This window comes from Lepisosteus platostomus, chromosome 1, assembly GCF_059453375.1.
Source record: "Lepisosteus platostomus isolate fLepPlt1 chromosome 1, fLepPlt1.hap1, whole genome shotgun sequence".
In the NCBI taxonomy this organism is placed as follows: Eukaryota; Metazoa; Chordata; class Actinopteri; order Semionotiformes; family Lepisosteidae; genus Lepisosteus; species Lepisosteus platostomus.
The window spans coordinates 49162086-49182611 of record NC_142611.1 but is presented as its reverse complement, the minus strand read 5'-3'; the positions used below and the strand labels follow the sequence as shown (position 1 = coordinate 49182611).

At 43.2% G+C, this 20526-nt stretch overlaps 1 protein-coding gene across 4 annotated transcripts; it reads right to left on the bottom strand.

Moving 5' to 3' along the window:
- Positions 1-2499: 2499 nt before the first annotated feature.
- Positions 2500-19258, bottom strand: immt (inner membrane protein, mitochondrial (mitofilin)). 4 transcript variants are annotated; one of them, XM_088630852.1, is made up of 16 exons: positions 19050-19258; positions 16474-16547; positions 15781-15970; positions 14439-14583; positions 13015-13131; positions 12446-12562; positions 11864-12000; positions 11203-11306; positions 10425-10560; positions 9921-10050; positions 8875-8889; positions 7057-7280; positions 6446-6484; positions 4866-4997; positions 3844-3973; positions 2500-3719 (listed from the first exon to the last, which is right to left on the bottom strand). In XM_088630852.1, the coding sequence occupies exons 1-16, from the start codon at positions 19089-19091 to the stop codon at positions 3112-3114; spliced, it is 2340 nt and encodes a 779-aa protein (XP_088486978.1). In that variant the 5' UTR covers positions 19092-19258; the 3' UTR covers positions 2500-3111. The 4 variants fall into 4 exon arrangements, with proteins under 4 accessions (XP_088486978.1, XP_088486979.1, XP_088486980.1 ...); XM_088630853.1 differs by lacking the exon at positions 8875-8889; XM_088630854.1 differs by lacking the exon at positions 6446-6484 and having other exon boundaries at positions 19050-19257.
- Positions 19259-20526: the final 1268 nt, after the last annotated feature.

Below are 20526 nucleotides of genomic sequence, written 5' to 3'. Positions count from 1 at the left end.
GTCAAAAGGTAGTTGTGGGTATTTAAGAGTTAGTGTTAAGTGAGATGAATTTAGCTCCGAAACAATCTGCTGTAGTTCTGAAGAACAAATATGAAGCTAATGTCTCTTAACACTACTCCATTAAAAAAAAATATACTCTTCCTCTTCAGTATTACTTTGATGCTTACTAATCTTAGCCTGATTAGTATAAAAAATGAATCGGGACAAAGTATTCCAGTAATATTTGACAGAACAGCTTGAACCAACAGCAAGCTCTGGTTATAAGTCAGCAGTAACATGGATGGGTGTTTTGCCTGTGAGGACAAATTGCAAATCCTTGTGTTCATAATGAAATAATCAGTTCATTAGATCCTAATAAATGTGAGTGAGACAAGATAGTCTGGGTTAGGGAATGGCTGCTTCCCAACCTTGGAGTAAGGGTGCCCAGGCCATACTACCCCTGATAAATTCAGTGTCTGGATACAAATCATTGAACAGGTGATAGTACTCGCGGTTAGTAGCAGTAGCAGGACTGTAGCTTGGATTAGATCTGTGAAGGGCACAGCTGAAGACCCAGCAGAATAGCCTGGTGCGAAAGAGCACAAAAAAAATGAACGCTTGCTGAATTTACCCAAGTTTTGAAGTGAATTCTTGAAAAGATGGAGCTAGAAGCATCCACCACTGAGCAGTTGGATGACAGCTGAAAATGGGGGGCAGGAGGTAAAAAGATGAGGAATCCATTACTGCAAGTTGCCTAGCCCTGAGTGCTAGGGACTGAGGATGAATGCGGAAGCCCACGTATCCCCCATGGTGCAGTGGGAGCCGGAGACCAGAGTATCCTGCAGTGGACAGCAAAAAAAGAGAGGGGAGAGACAAAACAATTTCCTCTATATAGAACATGGATGTGGGTGCAGTGAGTTGGATGTTCAACCAGAAATGGAGGAGAATATGGCAGTTGAGAGTAGAAGGGGAAGACAAATGCTGCAGAAGCTCGGATGTACTGGTAGACTTTCTGACATTAGGAGAGCAGGCAGAAAAATGCAGATGGTATGGTGGGTGCCTAGATGCTTGTTTTGAGAGGAGTGTTGATGCTGAAGAGGTGAGAGCAACTCCGGTCATGGATGAACAAGATGAAGGTAAGGTACCGGCGCCACTAAATACAAGACATGTCAGTCTGTGAAGAAGCGAGATGAGAGAGGTGTGCAACAGGAGGTCCTGGGTGGGAGACTTGCTATTTATCATAGAAGTGTGGATCTCACCTTCCTACTGAATTTCTATTAGAATTCGATTTTGCAGTTAGAATTAAAACAAATTCAGAGAAGACCTGGTCATATACAGTATCTTGATCTTGCGCAATATTCTGCCAAAGATGGTGGTTTTCACATCTCTTAAGGTCCCTTCCCATATTTATTCTTAACCTTCTTTGGTGTCTAAACCATACCAAAGGCCTTTGTAAACACCAATTGACATCATACTGGGATCTAGGGCTCTTCCGAGTTAATAGAAAGTAATAGAAAGGAGCCACATACACCCCAGATCTGGACTCCATCCACCCATTTTCTGACCACGTCTTCCACATCAGCGTTGTGGGGTAGCCAGAGTCTATCCCAGCAAGAAATAGGTGCAAGGCAGAGTACACTCTGAATGGGATGTCAATCCATTGTAGGCCACACTCGGACACACCAGGGAGAAGTTTCCCAGAAATTAATTTACCAGTATGTCTTTGAGCTGTTTAAGTTCTCCCTGCGTTTACATAGGCTTCCTCCCAGTCGTCATGTGGGTAGCCCAGACCCGAACCCAAGGCAGGCATGTTAACCACTGTGCCACCGTGCTAGCCAGATCTGGATATATTTTCATCAAAAGTAACTGCAGGGGTGAGTGATGCTGAAAGCCAAGAGTCCTTGCCAAATAATCCCACCCTTCTCAATACAGTGCTTGGCCAATTTTGATCAGTTAGCTAGAACCACCCAAGGCCCCAGAGCGATCAGTCAATTTTAAATGCAAAGTTTTGAATATGATCAGTGAATGGTGAGAGAGATGCCAAGAAGATGTACAACAATGATTCCATCAAAAATAGATTGCAAAACTTATGTGCAGTGAGAACTGAAGCACTTTCTAAAGGACTTAGCCGGAATGTGACCAAGGTATTTTAAAAAGAAAGATAACTTATAGACAAAATCTAGAAATAATTGTTGATTCTGCTCTACTATAAAATGGCTAATTCACAAAAGAATAAAATACAGATAAGGGCACCAGTCTGACATTTTTCAAGTTTCTTAATACTTGTAAAACAGAGGACCTAGAAATAAAACATGAGTTTAAAATAGATTTGCACAGCACTAAATTTGACCAATGTTTACTGACATTCTCACACTACTTTTATTATTGGTTTTAGTTTTTTGAACTGGCTTTAACATTGCTTGAGATCATTAAACCTTCATTAAAAAAACCGAGCCGACAATAGGAACTTTTTATATTCTTCACCCTGGTCGTCAAAGAAAGCACATTACAAATGAAAACCATGTTTTCCTGTGTTTTATTGATATGCACCAGAATTGGGGAAAATAAATCAACAGCATAATGCCAAAATGAGTAATTAAATCACAAAGCCTGATCAGGGAATACCAGGAACTGAGCACACCGATTTCAACAAAGCATTCCTGTAATATTTGTGAGAACAGCATGAGCCAACAACAGACACTGCGAACAGAGTCAGGCAGTGAGGGCACTGACAAGAGTGCCCTACGTGCGGGAGATAATTCCTGACAAATCCCGAGCCCCCATGTTCACAAAAACCGCAGGCTCTGTCCGACAGCACAGCACGGTTGCAAGCAACTCCTAAACATGCGATTCCCTGCAATCTGTTACAAAGAACGTCGCAGAGAGACTCACACGGAAACACAAGCAACAGACATGTTTTTGCATCTACAACAGCACAACCACAAAGGGCCTGTTTTTCCCCCCCGTTTTGACAGTATGTTAATAGTGATAGTTTACAATGCGCCTTCTGAATGATATTTTAAGGGACATAATCCAAGCAACCAGTTCTCTGTACAGTGCTTTATGCATCATTTAAATTCAGGCTGAATCTGCTACTTATGAACATGAGGGCTCTCCGGTCGGGTATTTAAATTATTCTAGCTGGGTGGTGCCAAGACCCACCGCATTGGCGTACGCAGACAGGAGGCTGACTATCTGCTTGGTCTCCAAGGTGAGCCGAGCCTCTTTCAGCCAGTCCTGAGCCACTCTCCGGGGCTCCCCCTTCAGCTGGTTGAGAAACTTGGCAGCCAGCTCCAGGTCCCCGTGTTCGATGCAGAAGGAGGCGTAGGAGAGCAGTTTGAAAGTATCCAGGTCTTCGGCAGAGAGCTGGGCGGGGGGTTTGAGCTGCTCCTGTTCGAAAAGGAGCAGGGACTGCAGGTAGGAGAGAAAGTACTGGTACAGGCTGTTCCTGGTCTCGTCGATCATGGCCACGCGCCGGGCCAGCTTCCTGATGTGGCTGAAGCGAGCACGCAGGGAGGCCTCGCTGTACACGCCCCGGCTCAGGGCCTCCTGGGGCAGGGCCGTGGTCAGGGTCTGGGTGAACTCGTTGTCCCCGCAGCTGGCCCTGATGGTCTGCACTGCGCTCTCCAGGGGCTCCGTCGGGCTGTCCCCTTCCACAGCCTTCAGGGCGTAGCTCAGCGCCTCCACCGACAGCCACAGCTGGTGGGCCTTCCTGGCCTCCTCCTCGGCGACGGTGTGGCCTGAAACAGCGGGCATGCGGTTATTCTCGACGTCGGTGGGATTCTTGCGGATCTTTTCCGATTTTGGAACATAATGAAAAGAGGGGAAACTGCACCAGAGCACAGCTCGCCCAGTGGCACTCACTCTCGATGGCCTGTTCCAGGCCCTTCAGCCTGGCGTAGGCTGCATTCATATCCAGAGTGAAGTTATCCAGCTGCTCCTGCGTCATGCGCCGGTAGTGGGTGTCGTGCTCAGACATCTTACGAGCCAGTTCCTTCGCACAAAAAAAAAAAAGATAATTCATCATAAGTGAGCTCTGCCTTACTTTTTAAAAACCCAATTCCCACTATCAATGGAGAGGATCATAATGGTTAAGTTGGTTCCTTTGGTTCACTCAAATCTAACACAATGTGTAAATAAAACTGAGCTCATGAGAACAAATTCCAAGAGGCAGTCCGAGCCAACCACAGTTTAAACGATTAGCTGCGATTGAGCTTGCAATCAGAGAAACAATGTCCTGCACTGACAATTGGTACCCAATTCCTTTAAGCATTAAAGCTCTTATTGGCATTCTTAGATAATTAATGGAAGTATAACAGAACGCTGCACAACCACATCAGGACTGATCTTAGTGGGATTACGGGAACACGTATTTGATCAGTAACCCTACAAATAATGTCAATGCAATTGTCATCTCCTTTATATTATCGGTTTACAATATTTCAACAAAGTAGACCTGAACCGCATTGACATTTTAACAAATTCTCTTACTCTGCAGCTGTAGTCAATAATCTATGTGTTCCACAACAAGAAATGAGAAAAACAGATGCAGAAATTAAGGTTCACTCCTCTACACAGAAGTCCTGATCTTTGCTTGTTTCGGCTTTCTGTAGGCCATTTATTGATTCAGGCCTTTTAAATTGTGATATCCACAATCCCAGAGAGTCACAGGGTCTTCTGATACTCAATGCTCTTTAACTCGTAATTTAATCAATTCTTGATTTTGTTTAGATTACCACTGTTCTGGTTCAGGGTTCTTTAGGGTTTTAGGTTACAATTCTTAGAAGAACAGAGCATCTCTGGCAGCATGACAGCGCATAGTTTCAATCAAAAACAGTCAATTCCTGCTCTGCTGGGGTTGGGTTTATTGAAGTTGCTCTACTTGCCTCCTGTGCCTCGGCCTTGAGCTCCTGCTCCTGCACCTTGAGCACGTCTCGCAGGTGATCCGTGTGAGCCGCCGCCTGCCTGCGCAGCTGTGTCCTCATCTCGCCTTCCATGGCCTCCCGCACCTCCTCCACCTGCCAGCAGGGTGACAACACAACACACTCGCCATCTCCTTCTCACACCACAGCGCGCTGGCTGCAGGGCGACAACATAGCGCGCTCGCCATCATCTCCTCACACCGCAGCGCGCTCGCCATCATCTCCTCACACCGCAGCCCGCTCGCCATCTGCTCCTCACACCGCAGCCCGCTCGCCATCTGCTCCTCACACCGCAGCCCGCTCGCCATCTGCTCCTCACACCGCAGCGCGCTCGCCATCATCTCCTCACACCGCAGCGCGCTCGCCATCATCTCCTCACACCGCAGCGCGCTCGCCATCATCTCCTCACACCGCAGCGCGCTCGCCATCATCTCCTCACACCGCAGCGCGCTCGCCATCTGCTCCTCACACCGCAGCGCGCTCGCCATCTGCTCCTCACACCGCAGCGCGCTCGCCATCATCTCCTCACACCGCAGCGCGCTCGCCATCTCTTTCTCACACCACAGCCCACTCGCCATCTGCTCCTCACACCGCAGCGCACTGGCCATGTCCTCCTCACACCGCAGCGCACTGGCCATCTCCTCCAAAACGCAGCGCGCTCGCCATCATCTCCTCACACCACAGCCCACTCGCCATGTCCTCCTCACACCGCAGCGCACTGGCCATCTCCTCCACACCGCAGCGCGCTCGCCATCATCTCCTCACACCACAGCCCACTCGCCATCTCCTCCTCACACCACAGCCCACTCGCCATCTCCTCCTCACACCACAGCCCACTCGCCATCTCCTCCTCACTCCTCACACTGCGCTGGCTGCAGGGCAACAACACAACACACTTGCCATCCTCTTCTCACACTGTTCCACACTGACAGCAGGGGGTTTAAGGTAAAACTAAAGAATGTAATTAGCTCTTCAACTAAAACTGCCTAATAGGGGAACAAACCACCATCATCTTCAGATCTCATCCTGCCTATGCACTTACGAGACTTTGAAAAACATCCAGCAGATTAAGGAAAGTAATTTTAGACATTGTTAGCCAATGTTACATTAGTAGCAAAGTTACTTAAAACACTGTAACATAACCAATGTGTAATACACCAGTAGCAGCACACTCACAAAACCTAATATTATTTTATAGGTTAATGATTAGAACTGAATATGAACTAGATTCCAGGTAGCATGCCTGAGTAGCTTTTTTCCTAAGTGTACTGTATAAGTATTAAAGGAAGGCATTTTTGAAATGCAGCAAACTTCAGAGCAAGAAAGAAAGGGCTGGATGAGATCCTTGGAACAATGAACTATTAACTACTTAGATAGCTCCTAGATGGGCCATATAGTCTCCCCTTGTTCGTAACCTTTCTCATGTTCTTACACACACATTCTTCACCTACAGTCTAAAAAAACACATCGGGAAGGAAAGAAAATTAAAATCTTATAATTAAGGGTGGTAATGTCACGATGCTATATTACCGTAGATTACTCACAGACAGAAGGAGATTTAACCGATGAGGTAAGACTATGGACTTCGATGTTATGGGCAAAAAAAGGAAATAAAATGTCAAATAAAGACACATTTGCAGTCTTCCCTGTAGCAAAACGTCACAAATAAATGTTACTTCTAACATGTACGTACACAGATCTATATAGGGCATAAAATAAAGTAGCAAAAGGAAAAATTTCTGTCACCTACAGTTACAAATTTTACGATAATGATACGACATTAGATCTTAGAAATATATTTCACATGTAGGGGCACATAATACTACTGAAGTAAATGCTGCAATGAAGTAAGTTTGAGGAATCACTACTCTTGTGATTGTGGAAAAGTGCAGAAAGGTTTTTGAATTCATTCGTCCTCTGCATACAACAGTACACAATCTGACCAGCAGACACTGCAGCGTGCCGAGATCTCACTCCCAGCCGAGCTCCAGGATGCAAGTAAGCGCACGCTCTCTTTCCCGAGAGACTGAGCAAAGGAAGAGGCTGAACATGGCTTTGTTTTTCTATGAGCTATAAGGTAGCGAAAAGTCCGTGTCACGCGCCAGCCCGCACACCTCCCTGTGCTTCTCCCACAGGCAGCAGAGCGGGGCCTCACCTTCCTCTGCTGGTCCAGTTTGATCTCGGTGCGGTAGTGCTCCAGCGCTTTGGCCACAGCCGCCTCGAGCGCCTTCTTATCCTCCAGCTTCTGCTGCTCCAGGGCGGCCTCGATGTGCAGCTGCTCCCTCACCCGCTGCTCCGCCAGCTCCCTGTTGAGCTGGTCTATGCGCCGGTGGGCGTGAGCGATCAGAGAGTTCAGGTCGTCCGGGGTCAGCTGGCCAGCTGGAAAGCACAAGCGTGGTTGAAGAACCCAGGGAAGGGGCGCAGATCAAAGCCAGCACGACGGCGCCGCTTGTATGCGCAGACGTGCGCCTACGTGGACTGCTGTCTGCGTTGCGCACGCTTCAAAAGGCACTGAGAAAAAGACGTTCTGGTGTTTTTCAGAACACAATACGCGCATTAGCACCCCAAATGCCATCCAAGAAGTGAAAAAGTATCCAAAATGATCAAGGTGCTTGATTAAAACACATTTCGTTTTAGCAACGGATTTTAGATTTCTCCAAAGCCATTTTGGGGGGGGAGGGAGTGTTACCCATCTTTCATTTGTAAAGATGCCCCCTCGTCTGGTTATGTTCATCAACACTTTTCTTTCTTAACCACCATTGTCCGCAGTTCTTTACCGGACATTGGAGGCTTCCCAAAGAAAGTTTTCCATGGGGTACTAACACAGACGTTCTTTTAGATCAGAAGATATCTTGGTAGCATAAATACAAAATCACGTAGTATGAGCTAGTAACAAAGCCCTGGTGACTCAGGGTTAGGAACAGAAAACAGGTTAAAAAAATTACATGAACGTAAGCAACGTACTTTACAATCACTACAATGAAAATCACAGAAGACTATATATAAAGTCAAATAAAAGTGCACAGGCAAAAAAGGCATGTTCAATATTGCGTCTGAGTGCTCCTTAAAAGGAATATTCCTAAGGAAATGGAATAATCCTCCTAGGAAGAAAAAGGATGAATTAGGGGGAAAAAGGTCTTGTTTTACAGGGAAGCATGATGAAGTAAACAGTTATGATCTCTTCTCAGAGGCCTGTTAGTGCCATGAAAAAATCTGTGAGGAGAAACAAAGGCCAAAGAACTCTAAAATGCGACAGAATGCTATGAAAGAAGTCTGTCAGGGCCAGTACAGTAACAGGTACAGTAAAAGGTGTCAGAAAATGATAAGGGGGCTTTACTTTCTTTTATCATTGCAGTGTTACAAAGCTACATTTTGTTAGCACCTACAAACAAGCGTCTACAAATTGATCAAATAAGTAGGAAATGTGTGCTAGCAATCCATCATAGGATCATAGGTGTTAATCTGCTCTTTATGTGTAAGATGCAAACTTTCTGACAATATGTGGCTCAAAAGGAAGATGGGGCAGCTTATGTTAAACACATTACTTATTAAACAATTCTGCTGCTTTAATACCGATAACCTGCAATTACACTGTATAATCTGTATAAAGTCAAGCCCTTAGCTTTTGCAAAGCAGCTAATATCATAAAAGGTACTCATTTTACATCTTTGTTCAGATTATTTAAAATGTTTCATCGTTTTTAAAAACCTAGTTCACCTTTTATGAATTAGACACCATTTTTAGATTGTGGTACATTTTTAAACACTTCCAACAGAATCGTTCAATCCAAGAGATCTATTGAAATTCATAAAAGAGCCTTCTGTCGTAGGGCAATGCATATTAGCCACTTGAAAACAAAGCTCTTTGGGTTGACAATCAAAGCAATGGATTTTGTCTATGAAAGTGAACTACAAACAAAATAGCTAGTGAATCAAGACAGTAATGAAACGCATCAAAACCACAAAGCACTCACCTAAGTCAGACACCTCTGTAACAGAAAAGGAAGGCGTAGAAAGGTTAATTCACATCCACCACAGCACAACTACAATTAGTCACAAACCCAAAGCCATGCAGTAAAAGATTAAAAGTAAATGAACACTGCAAAGTAAATGAACAAAGCTTTGCCTTTTTGAATGTCACATAAAACAGCAAAAAGTTCCCATTCATCCATATGCAGGATTTCAATGCCTGCATCCTGTTCGTAACAACTTTTTTCATTAATGAACATGAAAAAATTCACCATCTGCAACTTTTTTTCCCTCAACAGCCAAGAAATAAATACTATACGCATTTTTCTGCGTTGTGTTTGCCAGTTAATTACATCTTGTACTTTGAAGTACTAGACTTTTAAGTTTCATAGTAACATTATACTGTCATGTCCCATCACTGTACACACTGATGTTGGGGTGTTAATACATTTAAAACTGAATTTGACTACAAGCATGAACACCAAGAGCAAGCCATAAGTTGCTTCAGATAAAAACAACTTAGAATCCATGCCAGACGTAAGGCTACACCAAAATAAAACAAAATTCTGACCTTTGTTTTATTATGGTAACAAAACACTAGGAAAAGGCATTCTTGTGACAAAGCCAGAAGAGACATGCATGTGCTATAATTAATGTTGGGAATAGCGCAGCTATTGTCCTTGTGATGTCGATCTCCATCAGAAATGAAAAGATCAAACATTCCTGTCACACCCTCAAGTCCCTCTTCCTCCATGTTTAATTTTCATTTACAATTTCCCGAAGTAGGATTTCCACCTACTGCACCGGTTTTTAATATTGTCTGAATCCAGCTAATTGGCCTTCCATGATGTAAACTAAAAATCTGAAAACCAAATTTATTTGCTACTCAATTTACGGTACAGTTCTTTGCTTTGAAAATGATAAAAAATAGTTAATGGAAAACTTCCAATGTAACCATGTTAATATGCAAGAATAGGAAAACACTCCGATATTAACAATTCTGTAAAAACCAGTATAATACAATCCGTCAACTGTGTTGGTATGGACTTACTGAGTCCCTTCCAGCCAGGATGGATCTCAGGAGTGATGCTGTCCAGCTCTTTAAGAAACTGCTCTCTGGCCTGAGTCACCAGTTCGCTGTACTGAGCTTCAATCTTTGCTTCTGTCTGGGCTGCCTGGACCTGCAACACAGAATATCCAGTAACAGGGAATCAGGCCTCTCAAAACAGCATGTTAATGGCAGGGGCACAAAGGCTCTTCCCAGTTTCAAGTTCATTGTCATTATACTCATACACAGCTATATGGTATAATGAAATGCTATGTACTGTAGCTAGCTCTCAGGTGGTGAGTAGTACAAAAACCAACAATACAATTGTGTAAGAAACGAAAGACAGGGACAACAGGCAATGTGCAAAACAGCAACAGTTGTGCAAAATCATACATCAACAGAATGAAACAAAGGATACAAAATTATGGGGAGTGAACGTCTTGACGTGAGGTAGAGGTAGATTGAATGTGCTTTTGAGTTTTGATAAAGTTTTCGCACACTTCTTACCTTTTTAACAACATTATCTAGGTCGACTAGCATGTTGTGCAAGTTCTTCTCTGCCGCCAGGATCTGCGGCTTCGCTCCGGTGACCTTGGTCTGCTTGGCCTCCTCAATCACCCCTCGCAGCTTCTCCAGCTCATTCCTACAGGGGAGTCATGGGACAACTCGCTCTGTGTGCTCTAGTTCGATTTCAGGTTTTCAATTACCTGTACAACATACATTATATCCTAATGGAAAGACCATTAAAAAAAAAAAAACTTTGTGTCCCAGCAAGCAACAGGCACAAGGCGGGGTACACCATCACAGGACACACATTCAAACCAGGTCAGGGCCTGAAGCCAAATAACCCACCTATTTCTGTATGTTTTTTGGATTGTGGGAGGAAACCCATGCCAACATGGGGAGAACATACAAACTCCACACAGACAGCAGCCTGGAATTTAACCCAGTACCCCAGAGTTGCGAGGCAGCCACTGTCACCTCTTTTAAATATTTAACAATCTAATTTTCCTGATGGTGGAAGAAACAACAATCCTTGTATTTAAAGAAGAGAGGCATCCTGACAGAGTTCTATTTGATTAAGAAAACTACTCTACCTTAAAACACGACTCATTTAAACATGAGCTGCTGTTTTAATCCCAAAAACAGATATCACAGTAAAGCAGGTGATTTGAAAAGTAAAACTGAGTGAGAAAATGACGGAAAACCTGCAGTATGCAATGTGAAAGATTTCCAACACTGTAGTTCTCTAGTCAAAAGATGTCAGCGAACTTGACATTCTTACTTGGCTTTTGAGAGAGCATCTGTGGCTTCATCCACAGTCCTGCTGCGCTCCTTTAACGCATCCTCCAGGAAACGCCACTGAGCACTCTTCTGTTCTGATGAAGTCTTTCGAGATTGAAAACAAAATAAACTCTTCATAGAAAACAGCCTGGATCACATACATGCTGTACTACACCAGTTAACCTAATCCCTCATTAAGAATCTGCCACTGAGTGCATTTTGTTTTCAGTCAAACAATAAATCTTCAGGACGCTGGTAAAGCAAACTCTAAGAACTTCAGGCCTGGAACACAGACTAGGTAATGAACACATTCCTTGACTTGTCTTTACATGAACGTCGTATTTAGTACTAAAGACAGGAGGCACTTCTTCACACTGGAACTAAATTAGATACTGCAACATACTAAATTATATAGTGCTAAATTATCAAATTATGTTCTCTAAGGTATGGTTGAGACTTTGATAAAAAGGCTTGTAAACCTAGCTGTCTGGACCTATCAATTATCGTGAACACCTGAACTGTGGTTTTAAGCACCTAAATAGGACTAATTAAATATGATGTCTTTATTAAAAAAAGGGCAGGCTCTCTCCTCCATCTTCACTTCATTAATTAAGTAAAGGTCCTTCTTGATTTTGCTGTGGGCAGCAGATGACTCTGTGTACCTCGGAGTTCTCCATGGCCTCTTTCAGTCTCTGGGTATGGCTATTAATGGCGTGGACAGCAGCATCCTGGGCACCGATAGCCTGAAGGGTCACTTGGGCTGTTCTGCTCAGGGCTTCCTCCAGCATCGTGGACACCGCTACAGACAACAAACAACCACCCTCAGAAAATGTCAATGTGCCATCGCTGTTTTCCACAGACACGCCTGACCTACAGTTCCTCCTGCATCACCATCACGAGCAGCCAGAAATACCTCAGTCTCACATTCTCGTACCGGCTTACCGGCTACTTTTGTGTGGTCACATTTTTCCACAGGCTCTGTACAAATTATAACACACTCCCCTATCTGCATTGTTATTTTCCTTTTATACAACTTTAAGCTTATACAGAAACACTGTCTGACTTCAATCTGACAAGACGAAGAAAAGCAAAGAAAGTCTAACAATCTAAAAAAAAAAAACTAGCAATACCCAAAAGCACTGAGGACCTCTGAAGAATATCTAAATAAATGACTCCTACTTCCGTTAATATTAATCCCTGAAAGTGTGTAATTAATACAGCACACGCTGATACAGGCCCCTTACAGGCGATCTTCTCCTGCTCCTCTTTGTCCTGCTGTGCCAGGTGGGCAGCCACTTCTTCTGGCGGGCGTTCTTTCCCTGCAGGGGGGTCTTCATGGGCACACTCCTTACAGTGCCCTCCTGCAGAGAGGCAAGGATACAGGGATCACAGCTCCGAGGCGCCAAAGCGCGCAGCTAGCGAGAGCATGATGGATCAGCACTCTCCTGTCACCACACAGAACTTAGTTTCAGAACGGATGCAACACTTGAAACAAAGAATAAATACAAGTAAGTGTAACAGGGCCCATGCACTGAGCCAGTTACAGAAGCGATGTCACCCTCTCTGAAATCTAGACAGTGTAGACCCAGTCTTTTGGCTCGGTGAAGTGATCTTCCCCATGAGCGACTGAGATCCAATCCCGGGAGGGAAGACTGCAGACGTCACTCAAGCACACGGTGATGTGTGTAGAACAGCAGCCTGATCCAGATGACAAGCACGAGCGGGCTTCACGCACCCACACACGCCCGGGAAATGGATGGAGCTGGAAGAGAGGCCCCCCACCTCACACACACAGCACCTGCGTCCCACTGACCTGACTCCCCCTGGGGTTTGTCCTCGCCCGGCCGCGGCCCCTCGTGGGTGCCAGGGGCTGGCATAGACGGCACCTCGCTGATCGCAGAAATGATGTGGGCTGCCTCCGTGGAGGCCTCTGCAAGACAGTCATCACACATCAGGGCTCTCAATGTGCGCCTGAGACGCAAACTCATATCCAATTCCTCCTATTTAAACCTGACAGGTATCATTTCGTCTAACGCTATCGTTATTCTTAATGTTATAATGGGCTCTGATTTTACAAAGCCCTAAATATACTACACCTGGAGCAGCCATCAACATACCCTCTACAAACTATCCACTTATTCCAGTACTATTTATTACATTATTTAGCATGAGAAACTTTACTTAAAACTTTATTGCAATTACAGTACAACTCTTTAAGGATAATGGAGATTTTGCCATGCCCAGAGAAAATGCTTGTGCACAACAGTTCCAGGTTATGCATTTTGACACATTTTTGTCACAAATTGTTTAATTTTGTCAGGGTTCTTGTGCAGATTTTTCAAAACCCCCTGGAACTACTCTCAGAGACTCGACATCATATCTCCCACATGGCACTACAGTCCAATACAACTGAAACACAAGAGTAAACACAAAAAAGTTTTATTTTTTTGCAAGAAATGGACAATTCTAAAAGAGAAAACAAGTTTCCTTCAGCTATTCCAGAATGACAGAATCTGAAAACCCTGGAGTGACGATCTTTATTGGCGATTCCATGTCGTGGCTATATCTAACATAACGTGCTGCACAGGGAGAGTCTGGTAAGGAAGAAAACCCCTCGAAATGAAAGCCGGTGAACCATACTTACAGATTAATAATAATTCCTTACACTTCTATAGCACTTTTCCTCACACTCAACTCAAAGCGCTTTACAGGTAATGTAATGGGGACTCCCTTCCACCACAAATGTGCAGCCCCCACCCGGATGATGCAACAGCAGCCATAGTGCGCCAATATCACTCACCACACACCAGCTATCAGTGGGGAGGAGAACAGAGTGATGAAGCCAGTTCATAGATGGGGATTATTAAGAGGCTGTGGTTGGGAACTATTGCGGTTGGGAACTATTGCCAGGACCGGGGTTGGGTTACACTCCTACTCTTTTCGAGAAACGCCCTGGGATTTTTAATAACCACAGAGAGTCAGGACTTCGGTTTTACGTCTCAACCTTTTTACAGTATTGTGTCCCCCTCACTATACCGGGGTATTAGGACCCACACAGACTGCAGGGTGAGCGCCCCCTTCTGGCTTGCATTACATCAACACCTCAGTCACCAATCGTTTTCAGATTACAGATCTACCACTTGAGCACAGCAAAAAGTGTCATGCTCCACAAACCTTCCCCATGGAGCAGACCGTCACTAGATTTCTATGAAAGCCCACCTGTCGGCCACCACTCACCTTCCAGGCTCTGGTCCTTTGGAGATGTCTCCGGAGTCGGGGGCTTTTCAGCAGGGGTCACCTTGTCTTTTCCCTTTGGTTTGGGCTGCTTCGATTCCTTCATAGCCTCGGACACCGAAGAGATCTGGAGCGGACCTGGCTTTGTCTTCCAAAGGCAAGAAACCAGAAATGGGCTCATTATAACACATTTATATCCCCCCTGATCCCCTCCCTCAACACACCGACTTTTTATATAACTTCTTAACACTGGACTCTCCAAATGAATTCTGTGTTGATAACTCTTCGTATCAACAGCTAAAAGGTGTCACACCCAACATTTGTCAAGAGGATTTAATTCAGAACCCATCTAAGCACAAAACTGTTACCATCTCTTACTATGAACAATAATACAATTTATTATTTGACATTATACTATATAAATGTACGTTATTAGTATTCTATGATTATAAGAGCTCCAGAGATATTTATGCATTAAAAAATATGAAGAACTGAATTTTTTGTGGTCACCAACTCTAGGAAAACACACATGAATGGTCTTTTTCCAGTGCAGTTTCAGCCCTGTTCCAATACAGAGCCTATTGCTCCAATACGGAGATTTATAGTTTAATTGTGGGTGACGTCAAAATCTCTGACCAGGATTCCATCAACCTATCTAATGTATCTCACACACTAATGATTCAGTTTGTTTCCTACATTGTGAAGACACTTAAGCTGCTCAATTGTTTTCCCCTCTTATGCATGTCTGTTTCTTCTTTGGTAATGGGTTCAATTGTGTTAAATGTATTGTGTTACGTCTAATTTCCCATCTGGGGGAATAAAGGAAGTAAATAAAAGCACTGCTCTGGTCAGACAAGGCTAGGTGACAGGGGCCATTATGTCTTGTCAGGTATTATACAGTAAAACACATCACTTCTCCACTCTACACTAAGTCTGCTGTAGGTGTAGCCTGACAAAAGGATAACTCTGACAAGAGCACATTTCACATTTCAAATGCACAGTCTGCACCCTCTTTCAAGATTATAGTACTGGCCCAAGTGGATTAACCATATCTGAATCGGAGATAATTGGTACAAAAACAAGTCACAGGAAAGAGAAAAATAAAATCACAGCAACAAAGTTCACAAAAGACGAATTCTTAAAAAGACCAGAAACAACGGTTATCTTTAATATGAAATTCTCTCATTTCAGCGATAACCTAACAATTGTCAACTGAGGTCATTAATAAGTATTTTCACCACAAAGATGAAAAAAGGCACCTATCTGTTTAATTTTAGCTTGACAAACAAAAACAAACTAAAAGAGCATTTATATCTGAGCAGAAAACAGCGTTCAAGCCACTTACCGGTTTCTTTGGCAACGGCAGTGCATAAGGGGCAGGACCAAGGGTCATTTCAAACACCGTTTCAGAGTAGGGGACGGACTTTTCTACATTCTCTCTGAATTTAGGGTCCCATTTCGCATACAGAATCGTGCCTCCCAGTCCTCCCCCCACAAAGAGGAGACCTGCTCCAACTATTTTGCCTGCAGAAGCCCTGTGTAGTGAAACAACAAATTTACCACAAAAGTACGATAAATTACACACACCCTTACAAGCAAGTAAAGACGCTGTTAGTGTTCCTAATTTAGCGACAATGGGAGTGTTTAGCACATCATTCAATCTTAGTAAAAAAAAACATCAGCAAGACTAGGATGTGTAAATGGTATTGGGGAGAATGAAAATGTAAATATTACAGAACAGTGCCTGTAACTTAAAATTTAATTCTCCTTTTCTTTCTTACGCTATGTTAGTTAAAGGTCCAAAGAGAAGTACTCATGCAAACATTAATTACACTGTATCTCAAGGCTAGACAGGGCCTGAGAGAAACCTAACTACTGTACTATACCAACAACGTGTGTGCTGTCTGAAAAACTGCACATCACAGATCAGTCCGTCTCAAAGGCCCAACCAGCTATTTTTCTGTACACGAGATCGAGGAGGTGCAGGAAACTGAACTCCCATTCTTCCTCCATGACACCCGGGAGTGAGAGTACGTACCCAGACCTTCCTGATGTCGTGTAGCGCCGGCAAGGCAGCAGCGGACGGACCGACACTTTACCGCACAGGCAGGTCTGCAGAGAGCAAAGGAAAATACCGGCGCGGTCACGTCATCTGCTCACTTAACTTCCTCGGCTCCTTCCGTACATTTGAGGTTCAAATACTTCACAAGTGCATTTTATAAAACAATCTTCCTGATTCAGCATACAGTCTAAGCTATTTAGGGGGAAAAAAGTAAAGTGTGATGGATAGAACAGAATGAGCACCGGTGACCTACTGTATATACAGTAATTGTACAAAGAGGCACTAACACCACAACAAATGAGCACTGTAATCAACAGCATTTGTTGCCATTCTAATGCCTCGTGGCTCTGTGGCTAAGGATCTGCGCCTGTGGCTGGAAGGTTGCCGGTTCGTATCCCGCGGCCGGCAGAGGAATCCTACTCTGTTGAGCCCCTGAGCAAAGCCCTTAACCCAACCTGCTCCAGGGGCGCCGTATAAATGGCTGACCCTGCGCTCCAACCCCAAGCTTCTCACCCTGTCTGTGTGTCTCATGGAAAGCAAGTTGGGGTATGCGAAAAGACAAATTCCTAATACAAGAAATTGTATATGGCCAATAAAGTGATCTTATCTTATATACAGTGCCTTATAAAAAATTAACTAAACTACAGATGTTTTTTTAAAGCCAATACAAACTTGAATGCTCAACCTGACACTTTTATGGGCGAAAGACATACAGAAGACATCATATTCCTGTAACAGTTCAAGTAGGGAGCTGCGTCAGCATGCGCAGGCTGCAAAGGAACAAGTTAAAGGTTTATTCCATGCTGAAAAGAGAAGAAATGAAACACAACGTTTCTGCTGTGAAGCCCTCTTCAGGTGTGTCAAAGGAAAGTGTCAAATTTCAGAGGAAATCCTTTAGGAATTATATTATAATGATGACATCTGTAAAGGAATAAGAGGTGGTTAGAAAGCTTGGTCTTGGAACAGATTGCTGTGAAGAGACGGAATGCTAGTTTAGTGAGAAAAGGGGGCAGGCAGCCCAGGGAGGAGGAGAAGGAATGACGAAGATACAGTATCTAGAAAAAGATATTCCTGTAATTAACATTTTCGTTTTTGAATTTCTTTGCCGTTTTTGCTCACATGTACATGTAACTTATTCACTCATAAATGTTTTCACTTACAATCAAGAATTGATTAGCAGTGTTAAAAAAAATCTTCATACACAATTCATTCTCAGCAAAATTAGGCATTACTGGAAGGGATGTGAATACTTCTGCAAGGCACCGTATATGGGGCACCTAGACTGCTGAGCTCACTAAATCTATCAGCTATCGAGTTTCATAATACACTACATATTTAGTGAGCAAGGTGTATATTAAAATATGCCAGAGGGATAGAGTGGGCAATGACAACATGACCACTGGTCACACAATACTTGGCAATTTATGATGGCAGCACTTGTGTTTATCTCTTTTATACGAAATAAAGGGAAAATCAGATGCAACACTCTCATAAAACATTTTAAAGTGGGTAAAGCAGAATAAAGCTGAATCACAACTAGTTTATCGTCCTATCCCAGTTTATTTTACTTTTAGGGAATATGTTTGATGTGTTATGCAAACCTAATTTTACACCGATCGAGGTCGACAGCTTTCATGAGCATCAACCTTGTCTGAAAAGCAAAACAGAGTATTTCAAAATCTCCAATAACAAAAAGACATTTGGAGTTGCAATTTAAAATCATTTAGTTTTACAAAACAGTATTAAGAGACCTACTCACTAGGGGTAAAACAATGCATTATAGGAGTAGCACGATCATTTCAAGTTACGCTATGAAATCCTGTCTCCCTAAATCAGAACTTGGTAATGTAAATACATTTCCCCTGTCTCTTACACCCAGGTATAGCCAATGTCGAAACCCCGATTCATATACATGTTCCGCTGGCTAATGAAAAAAAGTTTTAACAAGGTCATGTCCTTCTGTCATCCAAAACGTTCAGAGCCTTTCATGCAACTGCGGTTCTTATTACGATTAACTGTGCACTTAATTAACGCCAAACATCATTACGCTGTTTGTACTACATACTAGCAGCATTTTCTTAAAACAAAAATCGTATCAGCACGAAGAAATTACAGTTTGACATTGATGAAGCCACTCCTCGCAAATTTAATTCCCACTTTACTTTCCAAACTACTTCTAAGCCGGGCGCCTGATCCCACCTTATTCATTTTTGAAGACACTTATTGGATAACGTCTGTGTCGATCCTGGAATATTCTGCGCTAATTCGCTCATCGCTGCCGTCAATCATGTAAAAATGACACCGTGCCCAGCCTAATAACGTGCTGTGCGTCATTTTACATGCACCATAGAAATTAAACCACTTTCGAAAATGCAAAAGAACGGTAGCTCGGAAAGCATTTTTACTTCAATCTTACAGTTTTTAGAATTTCTGTCACACATTGAGGCAAAAAAACTCCCCTATTGTATCAATAAATGCACGTCTAACAGGCCTCTTAAGAGTCGGATCAGTGAATGACAGGACCGACTTTCGTTTGTAAGAAACGCACTTACTTGAGCTGCAGCACTGGCTGCTTTTCCACAGACGCGCAGCATTGTTGTTGATATACTTTTAGAGTCGTTGTGAGCTGTAACGGATTACGATCCCTCTTTAGTTAAACATGATAGGGACGTTCAGCCTCGAAAGCGCTTTTCCCGGACAACGCACACCGCCTCTCCAGCCCCCTTTGCCCTTTGACAGAGAACGATGGCACATGCGCAGTTCTCCTGAACCGAGGGGCCCGCAAAGAGCAACTCCTTGGGGGCGGGTCTACGACGGCCGAGTGACTTGTGGGAAAGCCAATGAGAGAGCCGAGATCTGGGACCGGGCCCTTTCCCGAGCACATGGTGAGTCAGAGCTGTGTGCATGGGGCCAGTCGCCACAAGGTTGTTACTGAGACAAAATTTAATTGAAGCAGTTTTTTCCGCCCAAGGTTATACATCTGTTTTACATATTGTAAAAGGAAAATCCGTGTTAAGAATACAAAAATAATTCCATTTACAGTGTTCATTGGCGTTATTTAGTGTTTTCAAAATCCAGGTCTTTTGTGCAGGGTGATTAAATTTACATTAGAATAGTCAACTTTTTTTAGACATTTAGCAGCATGTTCCAGCACAAGAACACCAGAGTGATGGTGTTCAATTTTGTCAAGGCTAGCATAACACCTTGTACAATATGTTACTGTGTGCCAGTCTGTTATGTGTTAACAATTACTTTAGACTAAGGTGTCTTAGTTCTGTGCTGTTGGGTTATTTAAGATTAGCCTGTAGGGTTTAGAAATAACTGAGTTTAAGTTTACTTAATATTGTTAAACTAGCGATGACACATTTGATTGAGTTGATGTTTCCTTACACCGCCTTATAGAGCACGTTTTCATGCAGATCACGGTCTCAAGAGAGAGACTTTTCAGCAGGTCACAAAAAAGTAAAAATAACACTACAGAGAGAAAGTTATAAACTATTCAGAAATGGCCAGCAATCAATGTGTTTCAAAAATACTTTATGCATGGTAACAACCATAGATAAAAAATCTCAATACAAAGCATTTTAAAGTTCAAGCATTTACAGAATTTTTAAACACAAATATAAAAATATGTGCAGTATATAGAATATATAAGAATTTGTAAGCAATCCTTATATTTGCAAAGGTGCAATACATAAAGGAAGCCACTCTGAATTAAGACATAACACTGAGCTAAAAGAGGCTGCTACATGAGAACAAATAATAATAGCATTTTATTCAAAAGTGCTTTTAAAAAACTCAAAGTGGTATGCAAAAGTACCATGGTTATAATAGAAAATAGCTGGCATATGATAGGAAAGAACAAGACTAGGCTTCTGGTTTTAGACCTGACCTCAAGACAGACACTTCTGAACAGTGAGCGGCCTGGACATAACTTTGAAAACAAGTGGAGAAAGAAAAGGAATAGAAACTCTGGGCAGAAGACAACACACTCATGTGGGAATGTTTGTAACTTCTGTGGAGACCAGA